General features: G+C 33.9%; 2 protein-coding genes and 1 non-coding gene across 3 annotated transcripts; 1 reads left to right on the forward strand and 2 right to left on the reverse strand.

The window, feature by feature from the left end:
* The first annotated feature begins 12624 nt into the window (after positions 1–12624).
* Positions 12625–14202, forward strand: LOC127799667 (transcription factor RSL2-like). Its single transcript, XM_052333890.1, has 5 exons — positions 12625–13146; positions 13319–13591; positions 13708–13773; positions 13908–13973; positions 14110–14202. Exons 1-5 carry the CDS (start codon positions 12625–12627, stop codon positions 14200–14202), a joined length of 1020 nt encoding a protein of 339 aa, XP_052189850.1.
* A 3289-nt stretch (positions 14203–17491) lies between these two features.
* LOC127798956 (UPF0481 protein At3g47200-like) lies at positions 17492–19887 on the reverse strand. Its single transcript, XM_052332615.1, has one exon. The coding sequence runs from the start codon at positions 19747–19749 to the stop codon at positions 17995–17997; it is 1755 nt and encodes a 584-aa protein (XP_052188575.1). The 5' UTR covers positions 19750–19887; the 3' UTR covers positions 17492–17994.
* Positions 19888–20035: 148 nt separating this feature from the next.
* TRNAN-GUU (transfer RNA asparagine (anticodon GUU)) lies at positions 20036–20109 on the reverse strand. Its single transcript has one exon. It is a non-coding gene; the product is annotated as a tRNA-Asn (tRNA).
* Positions 20110–20386: the final 277 nt, after the last annotated feature.

Here is a 20386-nt window from a genome sequence, read left to right on the forward strand (position 1 = left end):
AAGCCCTCCAGTGGTTGCCCTCTGGGCAACTGATGTGGGACAAACCCGGTGCAACCACACCATCCCCCCCGGCAGGTGTAGTGGGGCTTTATCGGCCCCTCCCTTATCGGGGGTTGTAGGGACTGTTGGACCGAGAAGTGCTATGGCACACACTAAGAGGGGGGGTGAATTGGTTATTTTAAAAACTTAGTTTGAAACTTGAAATTCTTTTAATGGAAATGCTAGTAATGATAAACAAACTAAATAACATAAGCACAAGAGAAGAACACAAATGATTTATAGTGGTTCAGTTTAAACTAAGGCTAATCCACTACCTTAGCTCCTCACTAAGGATTTTTCAAACCATCCACTAAAACCCCCTACTTAAACCAAGTTGGTCCTCTAGTCCGAGACTAGGAATTACAACCTTCCACTCAAATGGGCACTTTAGCTACACAAGCTAAGAAAATAAAAGCGATACAAATGAAAGAGAGAAGTTAAGAGTTAACACTCTTAGTTACAAGTTCTCTCATAATGAAAACTAGTCTTAAGAATAGATTTACAATGATAGAATGAAGCCTTGCATAGAAAAATATAACAATGAAAGTGCATACTCTTGTAAAGCTCGAATAAACTGATTTGTAATCTTTATATCAACTCGTTTCCGTCCATTAGCATTTTCTTGATCATCCTTAAGTTGTATAAATAGGCATCCCAAAAGCTTTACCCGAAATTAGCTGTTTGTGATCGTTAGGATTTGAAAAACTAGCCGTTGGAAGCTTTCTGCGAAAAGAGATAGTCGACAGAAGATAATGGATAGTCGACTATATTTTCAAATAAAACTAAGGCATAGTCAACAGATAAGAAAGCATAGTCAACTATTGTCCAACAAAAACTACTGATAGTCGACATATACATTCACATAGTCGACAGATACAAAAATATAAAGAAATTTTACAACATCATGCACATACATATTCGACAGAACAAAAGTCATAGTTGACTATCCTTACATAATAGTTAACAGAACAGAATATAGTTGACAAAAACCACACATAGTTGACCATTCTCAGGCACACAGTCGACTATTGACAGGCATAGTCGACAGCACTAATACAAATAGTCGACTATCCATAGACATAGTCAACAAAACACAAACACATAGTCGACTATTCTTTTTATAAAAACTAAATCGTTAAATGATAACTGAAAAAAGAATATTTGAATCATAAAATTCTTTAACATTGAACTCTCTTAACTTTATTTCATTATTAAAATATAATTATTTTTCATCATCAAAATTATATCAAAGGCAAAACATCAGGACCCATTAGGGGGAATTCCCACAGACGACGCCAAATGTTGACACACATTTTTGTAACACCCCGCATCAAGCGATAGGAAGGTGTGGGACAATTTTTCCTGATGGGTCTACACGAACATTTCAGAGAGGTCACCTATCCTTGGATTACCCCAGTTCAAGCACGCTTAACTTGGGAGTTCATTGCCTGCATTCAGCCCAAAAGGTATCCAGCTGGTGTTGTTTCCTTCCTTATTCTTGATATATACTACAATTCTCTGGGCTCTTGGGGTATTACACACATCGTGTCATCATCATGGGGCCCACAACTAGGGGGTCAACTCTTTAGCTCTCACCCTTCAACGGCCATGAGCCCCACCGCACTTATGAGCCTCTCAGTGGTTGCTCAGAGAGGACAATTAATGTGGGACGAACCCAGTGTATCCACACCAATGTAGGCACCTTAGGCAAATCAAACATCGGCCATGCAAAGAGGGGAGAAGATCTGAAATCAGTTGTAAGGTTACATGACGAGGACGTCATGTGTTTAAGGGGGGGAGAATGTAATACCTCAAGAGCCCAGAGAAGGGTAGTATATATCGAGGATAAGTAAAGAAGGAAACAACACCAACTGGATACCTTTTGGACTGAATGTAGACAAAGAACTCTCAAGTTAAGCGTGCTTGACCTAGGGTAATCCAAGGATGAATGACCCTCATGAGAAGTTCGCGTAGGCCCATCAGGGTAAGTTGTCTTGGACCTTCCTATCGTTAGATGTGCGGTGTTACAAAAATGTGTGTCAACAACTGTTTTCAACCAAAACATGATTAAAAGGCCAAACACACGCAAAACACTTATTTCTACCTCTTCTCTCCCCCTTATCTCTTCCAGATCCTACGAGTCATCTCTTACTTCCTCTTCTCTCTCATTTCTCTTTTCCTTGCTTCTTCTCTCTTTTCCTTCTTAGTCGGCGATGCGTCTTCCACGACTATCATCGCCGTCTCTCTTCTAGATCGGAGTCCTCTCTCATTTCCTTTGTTGGCTGGTGACGCACCTACCAAGATCATCTCCGTCATTAGTTGCGGTTTCACTTTTCCTTCTCTCTTCTAGATCGGAGTTATCTGTTTCTTCATCTCTCTCTCATTTGTTGTCCAACGACGCGCCTACCACGACCATCACCACCTCGAGTCATCACTGTCATAACCAACAACCCAAATTCGTTGTGCCTCGCATTCGTCTACGTTGTCGTTTCAGCAACCTACATCTTCTCTTCGCCTACGCCGTCGATCACTTCCTTTTCAGGTTGAAGCCTTTGTATTCTTGGAGGATTATGTATGACTTTGTATTTTTGTTTCTAATTTAATGGTTAAATCTGAATCTATGAATCTGTTCTGGTGAGGAAATAGGTATGATTTTGTATTTTTGTTTCTAATTTGGTGATTGTTGGTATGATATATGGGAATTTTATTGGTGATTCTTTTTAGTGATTAGGTGGTTCTTTTGAGTGTAATTTTGTGTCTTGTATGGATCCAATTCTATTTTTTGAATTATTTGGAGGAAATATTCCTATTGCTTTTCAAGTTTTTGGGATAGTACTTTTCACCGCATTCTTTCATTTGGTGCTATCGGCTATTGTTTTGGAGTTTGTGTTTTTGGGTTGTTGTAAGACAAACTTGGGCTCATTGTGTTATGTGGTGTATTTGAAAGGAAACAAATAGGATAGATTTTGGGACCAGTTGGAGCCCAATCCAATTGAATGAAAAGAACTACTATGCTTGCCTATCAATTGGGCTAGTGTCCCATGCCCCATTAGTGTCGCATTTTGCGCTATTAGTGTTGCTCATTGAGTTTATCTTTAATTTTAATTTTTATATTTTTTATTTTCTGTCAAAGTTAATTTATTTCTTGTTTGTATTTTTTTTGTAATGAGAAAAAAATATTACAAAAAAAAACCAACTTAAAAAATGTATATATTATTTAATAATATACTAGCATTAAATTGTTTTAATTTAATGAATAATAAAATTTATCGAATAAAATATTAAAAAATATTTTTTTTCAAAATTCCAAAGTCAACGCATTTTTCAGTTTTTAGTTTTACAAAATAGTTTTTTAGAATAATAAAAAAACATATTTTCAGCTTTCTTAAAATAGACATTTAAAATATAAAATAAAAAATAAATTCAAATTCAAAACTGAAAACTAAAAGAGGGAGAGAACACAATCCAACTTTCTATTGCGTTCACACTATAAGTTTTGAGTAATTTCACTTTTGCATTCTTGTTTTCCTTAATTCCAGTTAGGCTCTTCTTCTTAAGTCCTTAACTTTTGCAAATTTCATAAAAGCCCAACCCATCTAGGTTGCTTATTCATATGTATTTATTATTAATTAAAATTTCAAGACCAAAATCCACCTAATCGTTTAAATTCATTTAGATTATATCTTTTGATTTTTGTTGCTTTCAAAGTATTTTCAATTGAGTTTTCCATATTAAAATTGCTATATGTTTGAATCAAAATAAGTAACACAATTCACATAATCTCAAACCAAGTCTTCGGCTTAATCAATCCATTTTTTATGTTTTCAATATATTAGATCGATTAATTGTATAAGGGACATTAATTGCATGTCTCAAAGAAGGACCAAAAACCACACCAAAAAAAAAGCAAAAAAAAAGAAAAGAAAAAGAACATCCGAGAAGAGTTATATATCTTAAGCGTTCTACAATTGACTTTTGTTATTTTTTTGATAAGCGTTCAACAATTGACTTTGGATATATGGGAGTTATATCTTATTCTTTTCCCCATTAAAATATCTTTTATTGGTCAATTACTACAACGAAAAAGCCTATACAAGTCATCTACCCTCTAAAATACTTCTGAAGGTACACACTGACGTCGAATGACCCATGGAACTCACCACAATCAATATATCAACTTTTAAATATATAGAGGATTGATCCAAAAATAATAATAATAAATAAACAAAGGAACAACTCATATATATATATATATATATATCAACTTTTAGGAATTCACCACACAATCAATATATCAACTTTTAGGAATTTAAAACCACTCATTTTCCTGAAAATATGAAATGGTTCTTAATGAGACGATACCTAAATTATAAACTCCCTGGTTTACTTGGTAATAGTTTTATTATTATTTGACATTTTGTGGGAGAAAGTGTATTGAATATAGGTAGGTTGACATTTTTATGGTATGTTAAAATATTTTATTTGCAATTGACTTTATGAATGGTCAATGTGTTAGAAAAGGAGAAAGCTTGTAGGTCATGCACCTGTCTGATAGTGAAGGGTTGAGAAGATCAGTACAATTGACTTCTCCTAATTAACTATTTTATTTTATTTTATTTTCTGTTTTTTAATTAACCCTTTTTCATGCCATCAATTATATATGGCTTACATACCTTGTGCGATGAATGTTGTTGAAGCGTGATAAAGCAAATTCGGATTGATTAATTATAGGAATTCTAGATGAGAAGAGTGTTACGATTACGATAACAAAAACCTATATACTAAAGTGATCGGTCACATATATCCAAAAAAAAAAAAAAACAAGTGATGATTAGTCACACCTAAGGAGAATGTGCTGCCGTTGCCATGGCTCCTTCCTCCACGGTCGTCTATAGTCATTCGCTATCCCTGCCCTCGTTGGCCCCATTCAACCTCAATTGTCACTTCCATATATAAGCAACATGCATTACAATTGAACCCAGAGAGTTCACGCACAACGATATTGATATACAGTAGAGTTTGATGTGGATATATAATATTGGTCTTATTCTCCTAATTAACTAGTATAAACCATCACATCCGTTTCTTTCCCATCTTCGTGGTCTAATGATTTCTTCGTCTAGCTATCACTGTAGTAGTCGCATGGCCTGTCATTTAGAGCACAACAATCTTCATTGATCATTTTCATCTCTTTGATCGTATAGCGATTCAATGTACCCCTTTTCATGGTCTGTTGTCCATGGTCCTTGGACTGGTAATGAGGACATCAACTGGAGCAAGTGGAATTTTCTTGGTGGGATAATTTTGCCCATATTTGGTTCTTGTATCTTGAGCTTGCTTGCTTGCAAATATGTGCATGGTTTTTCGATACTGAAACTTTTTTTATATCTGCCTTTCTTATGGGTCCGGGTTAAGGATTGTTGGTTTAATTTGATATATGTTTCATCTATTGTTAGATCATTTGAATCTGATTTTTATAAAACTCCATATACTAGACTGTCTTGCTTAAATGTTTTTACTTAAAAAGAAAAAAGAAATGAAAGAATACCCCCTAATAATTAATTGTAGTTATAAAAGGTTGCTTTCATATATCATTTTGGAGAAAATATCTTTGCTCGTTTATTTTATTTAATTTGCTTGCTTTCTATTTTAGGACTAAACCAAGGTTCCTATTATTATTATTTTATTTACTTAAAAAAGGAAACAAAGAAACGACCCTGTCAATGCTAGTGTTCTTCTTCATTAACTGGAGCAAGTGCATGCTTGTGTCCAGATTCATACTGTAGCTTTGTTTATTTGAACTTGGATTCATTGTATAAGTCCAATATTTTCTGTATCCTGCGTGCTATTCCAGAACTAATATTATTTTTTAGTTGAATTTCCAAGAAAATTAATTATGTAACAATTTATATATATATATATATGGTCTTTCACATAATTTAAGAATTCGAAAAATTCAATTCTTTGGATCTATTCGGAGGAGCCACCATTACTACTAATTATTAATCTATATTTGGAATTAGGTTTTGTGGAATGGAAAGAGAAAAGGAAGAAAAGACAAAAAATTATTACGTGAATAAATGAATTCATTTTTTTTTTAATGTTTTTCCTGTTTATCATATCCTAATGCTAAACAGGAGATTGCTGTTTCTATGGTTTTGACCCCATTGCCCATTATTTAGTGCTGAAAACCATTAAATGTAACGTACATATTTTTCTATAAACTATAATAACATTTTTCCTGTAAATTATTAGTGTTTTTTTTTTTTTTTAAATTGAGGAGGGCATTGACTTATTAGTCAATAATAATAACTACATTGAAGGAAAAACGATTAAGATGAAGACCAACAAACTCTAGCTCTAGAGGATTAGAAAGGCCATTTGAGCCACATAATTCCTACTCCCTTTATTTTGGCATTAATAAGCATGCATTTTTTAAAGAGCATGGCAAACAAAAATAATTATTTTGTTTTTAGCATTAACTTATAATAAAGAGACTTGGATGCGTCATGTACTAGGTGATATTGTTTCATATTTGCTTGATTTAAGTATGTGGTAGATAAGTTGCCATTAACTTTTTTTTTCGTTAGTAATTGTCTATATGTCATAGGTTAATTGATGAGTCTCGTACAAAAAAAAATGCTATATATTCTCTTGTAATCTTAATTTATTATAAAGATTAGACATTAGTTAAACATGTGTGGTAAGAAAATAGCCAATCTTGAGATTATCACATTTGCGTGGTTCTCTGTTACTCGTATCCTTAATTTCGGCAAATAAAGTAAATCGTATGTAGAGTCTTTACCTTACTGCGCAGAATAAAGAATCGAATTCATAATCTATAAATTTTAACTTATCATGACCTAATCATTTGATTTGTACTCTGAAAGTACAAAAAATAACCAATCTTAGTGAGAGAAAAAGTTTCCTTCTAAGAGTTTATTACCATGTGTACTTGATAACAAATGGTCTACATTAATTGTGAGGTGAAGTGCAAAACTATAAGTGATTTTTCTAAAGAAAAAACAGCTTAGAGCACCCAGGGAAAAAAAAAACACCATTATATGCACATACACAGAAAGTCAATTTTCTGTCAATTGGAGCTTGATTAGGATATTGCCTTTTTTATTTTTTATTTTTTGAGTTTCCTATTTTTTTTTCTTTAATTTCATGAGCCAAAGACAAACCTATAATTCTAATGATGAATGAAAATAGAGCTCTAGCCTCTAGTAATATTGGCTTGGGCTGGTAATTTTAGGCTCACATTTGAGCATTGGACTTTGCACAGGCTCCATCTCTATCAAGCAATTAATGGCATCATAAAAACCCTAGCTAATAACTTTTTCATATGTATATCCAGTTTGGTAGCTTAAAATGTGTAATTTTCTTCATTAGCTTCCTTCCCATCTTGTTTTTCCTTTTCCACTCCTAAAACTCCATTCCCCTTTTCTTTATCCCCTTTTCTCAAGGCCTAATCTCTAAGGCTCTTTTCCCTCTTCCACGCTATCACTCAATTGCTTCTGGCTCTTAATTACAGCGATTGTTGGTTTGTTGTTAATTCAATTTAAATTACTTCTAAAGGCTTCTTCACTCCGTCGATTATGGGATAAAAAAAAGAACTACTACTTATTTATCAGTGAAGATTCTTTTTTTTTTTTGGGTTCATGATAAGATTCACAGAGAAAGCCATCTTATCTGCCCTAGATTTAAATGGTTTGGTCTTTACTTGTGGTTTCTTAAAGATTAATCTTGTTCGAGTACATGTTTTAGTTTGGGGCTTGAAATTCGTTGTCAGACTTCTTGTGTTTTGTGGGCAGTGTAACTTTTTTTAAGTTTTTTACTATATTTTTCTGAACTTTGGCATGTTGTGCATGTGATGTCTTTTGGGTTTGCTTAGTTTTATGTTTTAGGTTGTTTATGTTTAATATTGTTGTTATATAATGTTAGGTCTCTTGTTAGGTTATTTGGTTATGTTAGCTTAACCACTCACTTTTCAAGAGCTTGACTACCTGCCTTGTAATTTTCTTGTAGAAGTATAGAAGCAAAGAGAGAATTTTTTTTTTTTTTTCAAAGATAAAAATTACATGTATAGAGGCCTCACCATTTTCCCATCTAAAGACAAAATTGGAAATATTAGAAAAAAGGTATAAAAAATCTAGAATTTGGTGTATTATCTGCGTATACATTTTGTAGGTAACTGCAAAATGAGTTTAATTACAAAATTAATTATCATTATCCCAAAGCTTAGCATATACTTTTTGCGTATACAACTACGTGCATTAATTGGAGACGGCTTACTATATATGCAAAATATTCATATATAATTGAAGTGAATTAATTTTGGTATACCCATTATTAATTAATAGCCTGAAGCACGCTCTTCTAGAACTAATTGAACTGTACTTCAATTAGATTAATATTATCCTGCTTCACATAAACTATGCAAATTATACAGCAATTACTTAGAAAATGTTGTTCTTTTAATTGGACCTTCTTGAACATGGAGAAACTTAAAAAAACTATGCAAATTAATTAAACATCTTTGCATTTGTATATTGTGGATCGGCACACCAACCAAACTATATAAATTATAATTTTATATCGTCAATGGTGACTTGCAAGCAATTAGAAAATACCAATTAAGTACCTTTTCCCTTTGTCCATGAAATGCTTTTTTTTTTTGTAAACCTATGAGTTTTAAGTTTGAACTCTATTAATTAAAATATTAACTCCCCCATTGATTATTTAATCCATATATATATATTATTCTAAAGAAACTGACAAACGTATTTGACTTATTAACGTCGTAATTACATTTAAAATATAAGAGATAAGTCTAATTAATTAACAAACGTATTTGTTTACAGAGAAAAGGCACATTCTCCTCACAGGCTAGCTAAGATCATTAGGGTTTAATTAATGTACCTAAAAAAAGATTAGGGTTTAATAATCAGTAATAATGGGATTGAGAACATTAAACTATAGCGCTTGGAATGAATAGAAAGGCCCTTAACTCGTGTTCTTGGTATAGATTATTAGGCATGGTCAATAAAGGAGATTAATTATTAGACTGTGATAATAATAATAATGTTATTTAGTCAACATGCTCTACAGCTTTTAGATGATTAGAGAAGCCAACTAATTACAAAGTTCTAACAGTACTGCACATTAAATTGTGCATGCATGCCATGTAGAAATATATATATATATATATATTTATATATGTTTAATAAATAAAATTATATCATTGAGTACTTAATAGGAAATAATTAAGATTCATGAAAATCAAACTCAAAACGTTGAGCTTTCAGTTACCATCCACGCTAAAATACAACTTAAATAATGAGAAATATATATGCTATACAAAGAACTTGTAATCATGTATATAACATTTGTTCTAATAAATGGTCATAATTAAGTGTGCCTCATCTTTAATTAAGTTCTAAAAACATTTAGGAAAAATTTAAGGTAGAAAATTAACAAGAAAACAAGGCATTAGTAATAACTAGAGGATATAATAATTCCTTGTGCATTTAACTTTTAAGGCAACTCAAATAGTATTAGAGTGAAAATGGTTTTGAATTATGAAAATATTAAGTAAGATTATTTTTTAGGGCAACGATTGTTATTTTTTGAGTGGACTCTTACATGTTTGATGTGTGTGAATCGATATGCATGAATTCCTAAAATACTAATTAGGCAAAATTCGAAACTCTTGAAAAAAAAAAAAAATAGAAACCGTATGCATTAGAAATAACTCCATATAATTTTTTTTTTTCTTAAAAGAACATGAGTAATAATGATATTTTCTTAAAAAAATAATGTGATAATAAACTAAGAACACTTTTAAAAATATATATCACTTTAAAATCCGTCATTTTGTCAAATGTAACTAACACCCTTCCTAACTTTATGATAAAAAAATTAAGTTTTAGATAGATGGGTGTTCTATTTAATTAGGTAACTTCACCCATAAACCCATCCTATCATGCCATAGAAACATTAAACAATAAACCCATAATTCTGGAGATAAAATAAAAGAATGGTTAGAATTAATATAATATTTAAAATTGAACGTTTATTTAAATAAATAAGATATCATCAATGTGACTGGAGTTCATAAGCGGGTCCTTCGATGTAATGGAATGGAATACATGGCTCAACAGTGTGTGGTAACATGTGGCAAATAGTGAATGGTTAGGACGAAATCAAAGGTACAAGTAACAGAAGCAGTGTTGGCCGTTTGATAGGACAAAACTAGCTGTCAAACATTAACCTCTGTCGGTGCTGATAAGGCACAAACTGGGACTGAGAAGAATGACATCTCTCAATTTAAAAAAAAAAAAAAAACAAACTAAAATAATACACAAATTAAATTATTAATTAACCAATTAAAAACATAAACCCAAGTCGTGCAAAGCCGGCCGGCCAGTCCTCAACCTAACAGGTATTTTCCAACCCAACTAGAAACCTAATTTTTCAATACATTGGGAATCAATTTCTTGTACAAAATTATAAGACCCGTTAATGTTTATACATTAAAAGTATCATGAAATCATGAAATTAATTCGTAATAATTTATCTTTTTATACAAAAGCACATTATAATAGTCATATATATATTAGGAAAATCCATAAAAATGGCTCATAATATAGGAACACTTCTCCACATAAAATTTAGCTATTTTTTTTTTTTTCAAAAAATCCATGACATCTCTTTATGGTTATAAGAATACCCTCACTACATTAGTCTTCAATATAAATATTTTTATCTTTAAAGAATCATAATCGCGGATTAATAGTTTCATTTAAAAGAACGGATTGTGATTTCTCATTATATATATTTTTTTCATTAGATAAAATTGTGGTTTGAGCCTTATAAAGAACCACAATTTTTTCATTACAAAATTTCATGTGATTTCACACTCCGATGATTCGGGTTTTAAAGATAAGGGGCAGACTAATGATATTAACATAGAAGCTTTAATAAACTGTTGTTAGACACTTAAGACTCATAGGAGAAATTGGAATATTGATGGATCCTAAACTAATAGATAAGACAGTGAATTTGACAAAATTGGACCACACATCCAACCTTCTCCTTACTAAGAAAAAAAAAACATAGAAAAATATGATAATGAAAATAATGAACATGTCTTTACTGATGATGAATTTTCCACTAAGATTTTATTCGATCCTTGGTTGTGGGCTTTTAACGTGCAATGGGCGGCCCAACTTCCGAACAACCCAGTTTTCAACCGTACGTAGTTCTTGGATTAATGGAAGAAGATTTCTATGTCCGACGCGTAGCATCGAAGCGGGACAGCCGGCAGAATCTAAGCTGTGCTTAGGCTGTTAATTGACTAAGTCCAACTAATCTGCAAAGTGCTGTTTCATGGCAAATCTATGGGTTCTTGGGTTACTTTCGCGCTAAGATCTCCACAGCTGGGGTTATGGTGTTCTTGCTATTAATCTTGTCCAAATCATTGTAAGAATTATGGGATAATCGAAGTTCTGGTTCACGAAGCTTTTCGTTTCATAAGAGTCAATAGGGATACAATTATACTTAATGTTTTTTTTTTCTTATTAGACTCGTTATCTTTCTATCAGAAATAAATAAGCTCATTATTGTTACTAATATAAATTTTAAGTGGATTAATACAATGTGTTTTAATTAGTTGAGATAAATAGATGGAAACAATAACTAATAAACAATTGTGGAGATAAATAGGGAAACAAAGAATCGAGTTGTGCGCTTACTTTGTCTGGTTTTATTGAGTATATATATTTTGGGAGTGTCCTACACATCCCCACGATATGGCCGTCTTCTCTTACTTCAGTTTTTAATTCCTCAACAGAATTCTCTCTCATTAACTTATTCAACAAAACTTTCCCATGTTCTCCCAACTTCAATGCAAAACTCCCAACTTTTCTCTCTCATTCTGCCCCTACTAATTTAACCACACATTAGTCTTGCTAATCCTTCCTTGATCATTCTGCCCCTTGTTTTTTTTTTTTTTTTCTTATTTTGTTTACTGTCAATGTGTTTTCGAAATAAACAATCATGGAAGAAACTTTGGAGACGCCCGATTATCGCTTCTACAAAGTTGTTAGTCTGGTGTAATTAATAATTCATTCATTCTATTAAAACTGGGTACGTTGATATGAATATTAAAAAACAAAAAAGTTTCCGAATAACCAATTTTGTTAAGAAGTCTTGAATTTGTTTAGTTCAATTGCTGAAACCCTAATCACACGTCCTTGGACCTTCTAATCATTCTTTGCAATATTTAGCAAGTCTGAGCTGGGTTAAGATTAGGGTTTATTTTAATGAACCAATTCATGAACTTGGTCCTTGTCTGAGTTGTACTTTGCCTGGTGTTGGTCCCACAGTGGACTCCTGAGATTAGTTACAGAGAAATTATAATTAAATAATTTGGAATATTGGGATTTCAATATACAAATCAAGTCAATTCCCAGTAACATTCTCTATAAATTTGCCTCCATTTTTCTGCTCATTCCAAACCCTTCTGCAACTTCCATTTCCAAATCCAGTTCAAGCAGAAACCTCTATATCTCCTTTCTCATGGAGCCGGTGGGAGCTTTTCTTGACGAAGAATGGGATCTGCTGATGAACAGAATGTTCTCCACAGAAGAATCTTCATCAAAGTTTTGGCCCATTGATGAAGCTGATATGAATCTGGGTGACATTTGTGAGAGTATATTCAACACTACTGATTCTTTCGGAACAAATTTTCCCTGCTTTTCTCGGGAAAGTGACAACAGCAGTGGCAGCAATGGTGGCATTTTCCCACCTCCGTGGCATCATCAAAACCACTGCTTTAGTGATTCTGACTACATTCACGATGGAAACAATGATCTTCAATCCTTTGATTCTTTTGCAATGAACAATGAACATAATTTGTTGGTCCCCATTTTTCCTGGTAATGTAATGGAAGAATTTCTCCAAGCCAATGAAGAGATAAGCAGCGACGTTATTCAACCAGCAACCGTTGCTGATCCTGGCATAGAACTGCCGCCCAAGCGGAAGATTAATGATGACTTATCTGGGCTGCCTCCTAAGAAGAAACCCAGGGTTCCAAAAACTGTAAGTTCTCTACAAAATACTACTAACTCGGACTACATCTATTAGAAAAAACGGAGAACCCTAAACAATGGATTTTGTATTGTTTTGAATGTTTTGTATGGCTGTCGTACAAAACGATTTGTAGATAACGTTCTATAAGAAGTTTGTTAATTATCATAACTTTGCAATGCAGACGCAGAAAGGTAAGAAGAATGAGAGGTCTGAAAAGAACAAGAAGATCGCCGTGAATGGCAATGAGGATCATGATCAGGAGAATATTAATGGTGCAACAAATGGGCAAAGCTCAAGCTGTTGCTGCTCAGACGATGAGTCTAATGCTTCTCAGGAGATAAAAGGAGGGGCCGCTAATTCGAAATTGAAAGGCTCGGCGGATGCTCTAAACTCTAATGGGAAAACAAGAGCCAGTAGAGGGGCTGCAACTGATCCCCAAAGCCTCTATGCAAGGGTAAAATTAATTAATTAATAATTAAACCCTGATGCCAGAGCATATATAGAGTACCTTGTTAATTAATTGATAATTCTTCAATATATAGCACTTAATTTTATTTTCTGCTGTTTCAGAAAAGAAGAGAAAGAATCAATGAGAGATTGAAAATTCTGCAGAACCTTGTCCCCAATGGAACAAAGGTAATTAAATAGCAGAAAATGAACCATTCTGAACAATGTCCATAGATCATCTTTACCTTCTTCTTTTTGTGGGTTCTATCATGAGCATTTGAAATCTTGACTGATTTGTCTATGATCGATCATATATATGGCAGGTAGACATCAGCACAATGCTCGAAGAGGCAGTCCACTACGTGAAGTTTCTGCAGCTACAGATTAAGGTAATTAATTATACACAAAAATATATTATCCAATTTAATATCCTTTAATTTGTTCTTTTATATATACATACATGCATACACCTCACTGATCGAAATTCCTAATTTTTTTTATATATTTTTTTGTCGAATTCTGCAGCTATTGAGTTCGGATGAACTGTGGATGTATGCTCCAATTGCCTACAATGGAATGGACATTGGCCTCTGCCGCAAGCTTTTGCCAACTCTATGACACTGGAAACTTTTTCAAATGTCCCTTTACTGATCAAAACAACCAGCTGCTGAGAGAAATCATAGCTATCAATGCTGATTTGATCTTGAAATTGGGAACTTTCTCCAGTGATTGTGAGGAATTAATAGTTATATATAGCTAGCTCTCATGTTTTACAGCAACATCAAAAGTATCCTGTTGATGTTATTTAAATGGGACTGAGTACCCCAGAAGAAGAAATATAAGCTAGAACAACAATAATAAGCGGTTTTGCCATTGATCTGCTATTAATAATAATGCTTGGCTTTAACCACATAAAATATGAATCAGTCAAACAATTAATTAATGAAACAAAACGTGTGGCAAACTATCTGTTGATAATTTGTTTATGCTTGCTTGATTTTTATTTTTAGCTCTTTTGCAACTTCAAGATCGTCTTCAAGTTGACCTTCAGAGTGATGAAGTTTGTGGGTCCGAGATCTTTTTATATTTTATTTTTTTTCACAAGGAGGAAAATTCATTAACATTGATAAAGAATGAACTATTTAAATATCTAAATAAAGTTATGCAAAAAAAAAAATTGTACAAGATTTTGATGTTTTGAAAATTATTAGTGCATTAAGCTTATTGGATTTTTTAAAAATTAAATATTAGGCTAAAATTTCTCCATCATTATTCACATAAAAAGTAACTTTTTAATTTTTTTTATGTTTTTAGAGACGACCAACTGGTTGTTCAAACGCTTTGACAGTGACATCTGGGCCATAACTGCAGCCCATGGGCTGTTGTTGAGCCGAAATTTTCTAGATTGCCTAAAACTTTCAAGTTGTTGGGCCAATGCGTGCTCCACTAATATATGAACTTCGGCCCAATACAAGCCCATGCAATCGATATTGCTTAGATTATTCAAATGCTAACCATGAAGCAATATACTATTGAACAAGTGAAAATTATAATGATTTCAAGATATAGATCAAGTGGTGAATAAATAATACGTTGGAGTTAATATCAGTAAGTCATGAGTTCGATATTTGATGTAGACAAAAATTAAAAACTCACTTGTAATTTATCTTCTTTGTCGAAATTAAGAGTATCAGAAATAAAGATCCATGCAAGAACGGTAATCTCAAGTAAAAATTACAAATAATAAATGATTGTGCTGATTTTTTTTTTTTTTTTAGGGGGGGGGTGTTAATGGATTGTATTGTTTGGTAATATTGTTGTGTTCTGTTTCTTCTAAAATTTACAAACAAGAAAACATAAGGGTGCGTTCTCTTTACTTTTTAATTTTTAGTTTTGAGTTTTGAATTCATTTTCAGTTTTCTGTTTTGGTAATCTATTTTTAAAAAATTAAAAACGCGTTCTCTTTGTCATTTTAAAAAACTATTTCTCAAAACAGAAAATTAGAAAACGCGTTCTCTTTGAAATTTTAAAAATAATTTTTTAATAATATTTTATTCAATAAATTTGATTATTTAGTAAATTAAAAATATTTAATGTTTATAAGTTATTAAAAAAATTCTACATTTTAAAGTTAATGAATTTTGTAATATTTTTTTCATTATAATAATAAAATATGAATAAATAAATAAATAAATGTGTTTTGAATTTTGAGTTTGTTTTGGATGAAAACACTTAAAATAACTTTTTGTTGTTTTGAGTTTTCTTTATAAATATATTTTTTGTTTTCAAAAATATATTTTTAAAAACAGTAAAGAGAACGCGTTTTCATTATTTTAGAAAATTAAAAATTAAAAATGACTTAAAAACAGCAAAGAAAACGCAACCTAATGTTTTAATTTTGACAAAAAGAAAGAGAGAACGTGCAATATATTTCTTCATTTTGCTTTAACAACCATCATGTGTCGTCTAGTGGTCAGAGGGTACAACATAGCTTCCATCACACAAATTTCTGTCCTGTGTATCTATCAATGTACACCAAAAAAATTTATGATTGTTCGCTCAACAACTTTTGTGGTACTATATAAAAATTTGTTTGCCCGTCTTTTAATAATATAAATACATTATTAAAAACTATTTTTATATTTTTTAAAATACAAATTTATTTATTAAAATTTTATATTTAAATTTAAAAAATAATTTTTTAAATTAATAATATAATTAAATTACTTATTTATTCTTGTCCTCAAGGTATTCCTTCTCCTATATATCTTTCTCTTTAATTTTCTCTAATTCTTTCCTGCTCTCAAATGTCAATCAATTAATAATTGTCAAGTCGCGGTATGTACAACTGACAAGTGAAAATTTTTACCCTCTCATGCTCTAAAATGTCAATTAATTAATAATTATCAAATCTCAACATTTAATTCAAGATGTAGCTAGTACTAGTACGAGAGATAGTGAGACTCTTCCTTCCTCCTTCCCCCTCTCTCTCTCCCACGTGATCAGCTAACCATGTCTCCTCTACCTCCAATCATTCGGCGTCCCTTAGTCTCATTCATCCTGTCCTCGCGCGGTCCTCCACCACCCCTCGTGTTAGGCGTCTTTTGGTCTCCTTCCTCTCATCTTCGGTCTTCTGGCATCTCCCCTCCTCTCTCTCTCTCTCTCTCTCTCGCTTGAGTGCATGACCATATCTCTTCCACCTCCAGCATCTCTTGGTCCTCTCTCTCTCTTTCTTTTTGGCATCTTCTGTTGTCTTGGATGCATCTCGTCTGGCATCTCCTTTCGTCCTCCAGCATCTCCTCTCTCTTTGGCTTGGCTTCGACGTTCACTGGTGTTCTTTAACTCCTCTCTTTTTTTCTCACATCTCTCATCTTGGGTTTCTCACTCTTTTCAATTTTTTGGGGGCCCTCTTACTTTCGAGCCCTAGCCATAAACGTTAGTGGACTATGCTTGAGTCGGCACCGATTGCAGATTCACCTCAACACATTCCCTTGAACGCCAAGAAGAAAAAAGAAAAGTTAATATATCTAAAATGATCTCCAAATGAAAATATCTTTTAATTCACATGGCAGAAGCAATTTTAAAGAGACGATAAACTGATTTAATGAAGTTAAATGTTAATAATAGTTAAAATTAACAAAATTTATAAATTAATTTAAAAGGCTTTATAAAATTATTAACTTAGATTAAGAGGTGACAATAGCTGGTCAGCAATTCACCCTGTCGGCAAGCCGGGGTGCAATTCATCTGACTGGAAAGGCATGATCAAGTGGGAAAAGTCATACAACGCTAGAGTAGTTAAAAAGAGTTTTTGCTAATTGCTACGCATTCAGTTTCTTATTTCAAGGGCCACGAGAAAGAAGTGAATGATGGCTTTTAGGGTAAAGGAGATAGAAGAAAAATGTACACGTGAATTGCAGAGTATCTCTGATTCTCTTTAACCAAGATGATGAACTTTGAACGTCTTTTATGAATAAATTATTTTGATATAATTTTATTTTACTCATTTAAAGAAAAGCTACTTGGCAAAGGATGTAGGCCTGATATGAGAGGTGTGTACGAGAACAGCAATCAATCATAACCAGTTTTTGAAATAATGTGTACACTAATTTGATGTTGTATTAGCAAATTGTCTCGAAAAAGCAAATTGAGCCACTCGACTAGAATGGTCACGTTAGAACGGGAAAAATTATCAAGAGAGGAAGAAATCTCTTGTGGTTCTGCATATACATAGGCAATCAGGCAAAACATGAATCTCGATTTATAAAACAGAATCCTGTTGTCGCTTGCTCACTCTGCTTTCTATTGAAATAATTCCCTCCTTGCTCAGAAATCAAATTTCTCCAGATACTTCCCATGAAGCGCCTCATAGCTATCCATTGACTCGTTTATGGATGGCTCCCTCTTAAATTAATGAAATGCGAAGGATTTTCTCAGGGCTGTCGAGAAGCCATGTTGATGCAGGTCTTCCAAGAAAATTTGTACAAATAGAAAGGAATCGTCCGAGAGTTTATTCTTTCGCAGTGATGCCCAGAAGCCATCTGGATGATCGGTCTCCAAGTTTTCTTTAAACGCTGCAACCGGGGCAAGGAAAGACTTTTTCAATGAAGACCAGAAGCCATGCTCCAACATTTTAGTATCAGCAATTCCACATGATGTCTGAACCACAGTAAGATAAATAAGAAGGATGGCGAACACGGTTGATGCTCCCACCCATATGTTGGAAAAATAGTTGTGAACTAGGCTTGCTATCAATCTGTATCGGAATTTGCTACAGTGAGTGTGAATGCCTCCAACCACTTGGTGTAAATAAGATTCCTGAACATCCGGGGCTACGTCCTTGCAGAGTTTACAGATGAGTGCAGCGACCTGCTTCTTGTTACCCAAAGAATGCTGCACAACGCCTGCATAGTGGAGAAGCTCTACATCTTTCTCAGAGTCAACCAGTCCATCTAGAAAGAACAAGTACCTGGTGACGTCCGGTTTGCAACTGCTATGACACTGCTCAAAGGCCACAAGGTTCCGGTAAAGAGTACCATTGTAGTCATTGATGTGCAGTGGGGGAATTTCGAGTACGTGTCGCCTGAATCTCCTTGCCTTGAAGCTCAAGTCCAGCGGCTTGCAATTGTCTCTTTTCCTGATTTTTATAAAAGCTTCCTTCAACTCTTTTGCGGAGCGCATAATGTGGGGTTCCCTCTTTCGCTCCTTGACTGTTGGGAGCAGATCTGATCGGAATAGATCCAGCAAGTGCCTTGGAGGATTCTCTCTGTAATTTGAAGTACTCACCGTATTAAGTTGCACGGATTGTATTGGGGACTTAAAGGAGTCGATTGTGTGGAGGATGCTTGAGCTGAAGTGATCGAGCCAGTACCTTAGAATGCTTTGTTCAATAGGTTTTTCATTTCTAGGCTCTATCAGAGGCCTAAAGAAGTGAAGTGCAAGCTCCTTGAGTGACTCATCCTCGTCTGCAGTAGTCTTGCTTTTTGTTAAGTTGTGCAGTTTCTCCAAAACTACTAGTGGCAGCTGATTTTCGAGCATGATCAGGTCACGCCGGAGAAATGGTATCATCCATCTCTTAATAATGTCAAGATTATCTTTGGAGTCTGGCTGCTTCAGTTGTCTGAAGAGCTGGAGGATGAAGCAGCCGTCAAGGATCATCATTTCAACGAATTTTTCCTTGCAAATTCCTATAGTTTCCGAATAGTATGACCTGGCTTGCTCCTCATATTCCTCCACTGCTTCATATACTTGTGTTAAGCTAGCAGCATTTGGCTGCCGGGGATCAAAGAGGCGATTAAAGAACTGCCATTTGACCGCTTCCATATCTTGCAATCGCTGCGCTCCATGATGGTACGGGCCAATTGAGATTATACGAGGATTATAAGCGTCTGGCTCCACCCGGCAGAATTCAGCTGGGACCTTGTAGATGGATACTTCACCCGGTAGCTCTGTTCTCGACTCGTCTTTGTGGGAAGCTCTAATTCCGCAGTTTAAGCAGGTTTTTCTTTGGAGATGCCTTGACCTTGCATTTGGGGTAGCTTTGATCTCACCAATGCTTCGGGATCCTCCTTGCTTTATCATCTGCAGCATTAACCTGGTGAGTTTGCAGCTTCCCATTTCTGAATGAAATAGCTTTTTGTTGAATTTCAGATTCGGACCCATCATCAGATCCTTTATGTAGATACTTAAGCTCAAATTTCCACGTGCCCTTTTGACTTTATAAGCGAAGTCTTTGTATATTGTTTTATGATTTTATCTACTCTGGTTGTTGGAAGGTTATTATAATTTATAGAATAGACTGCGGAATTGTAGTCTTTAATCTCCTCGGCTTATTAGCTCAAATGGTTTATATCCCTTGCAAGTTATATCCATTCCATGAAATGTAGCAAGTTCGTAATTAAATGGAAAATTGTGGTGAAACAAAACATGAAATAAATGAAGATATTCTCTCCGCTAGAGGAAGGGCTTGAACCTTCGACCTTGTGGTTAACAGCCACACGCTCTAGCCAACTGAGCTACTCCAGCTTGACGCGTGATCTGCTTCTGGAATAAAAAAAATCTTGGATACAGCTGTAGGCATCACTAGAATGAAAAGCTCCGAATAAAAGACGGAGAAAAATGTGGTTTTGACCAAAAATTTGGAGAGTTTTAACAAAATTCGTCAAATATGTCTGTTAGGGCCAAAAGAGAAGCCAGGATCCGAAGATTGAAGGGGAGCATTCTGGCCCATTTTCCACTGAAGGCAATGGATTGGTGGCTACAATTTCAAGTGTCTGATGTTTGTAGATTATTATAAGCAAAT

The sequence above is a fragment of the Diospyros lotus genome, chromosome 4 (assembly GCF_014633365.1).
Source record: "Diospyros lotus cultivar Yz01 chromosome 4, ASM1463336v1, whole genome shotgun sequence".
Taxonomy (NCBI): Eukaryota; Viridiplantae; Streptophyta; class Magnoliopsida; order Ericales; family Ebenaceae; genus Diospyros; species Diospyros lotus.

Excerpts from the sequence above, each read along its gene's own strand:
- LOC127799667 (XM_052333890.1), top strand. The coding sequence starts at position 12,625 with ATGGAGCCGGTGGGAGCTTTTCTTGACGAAGAATGGGATCTGCTGATG. Across the intron at positions 13,147-13,318 it reads AACCCAGGGTTCCAAAAACT|ACGCAGAAAGGTAAGAAGAA; the intron begins GTAAGTTCTCTA and ends TTTGCAATGCAG. Across the intron at positions 13,974-14,109 it reads TTCTGCAGCTACAGATTAAG|CTATTGAGTTCGGATGAACT; the intron begins GTAATTAATTAT and ends CGAATTCTGCAG.
- LOC127798956 (XM_052332615.1), bottom strand. The coding sequence starts at position 19,749 with ATGATGGGTCCGAATCTGAAATTCAACAAAAAGCTATTTCATTCAGAA.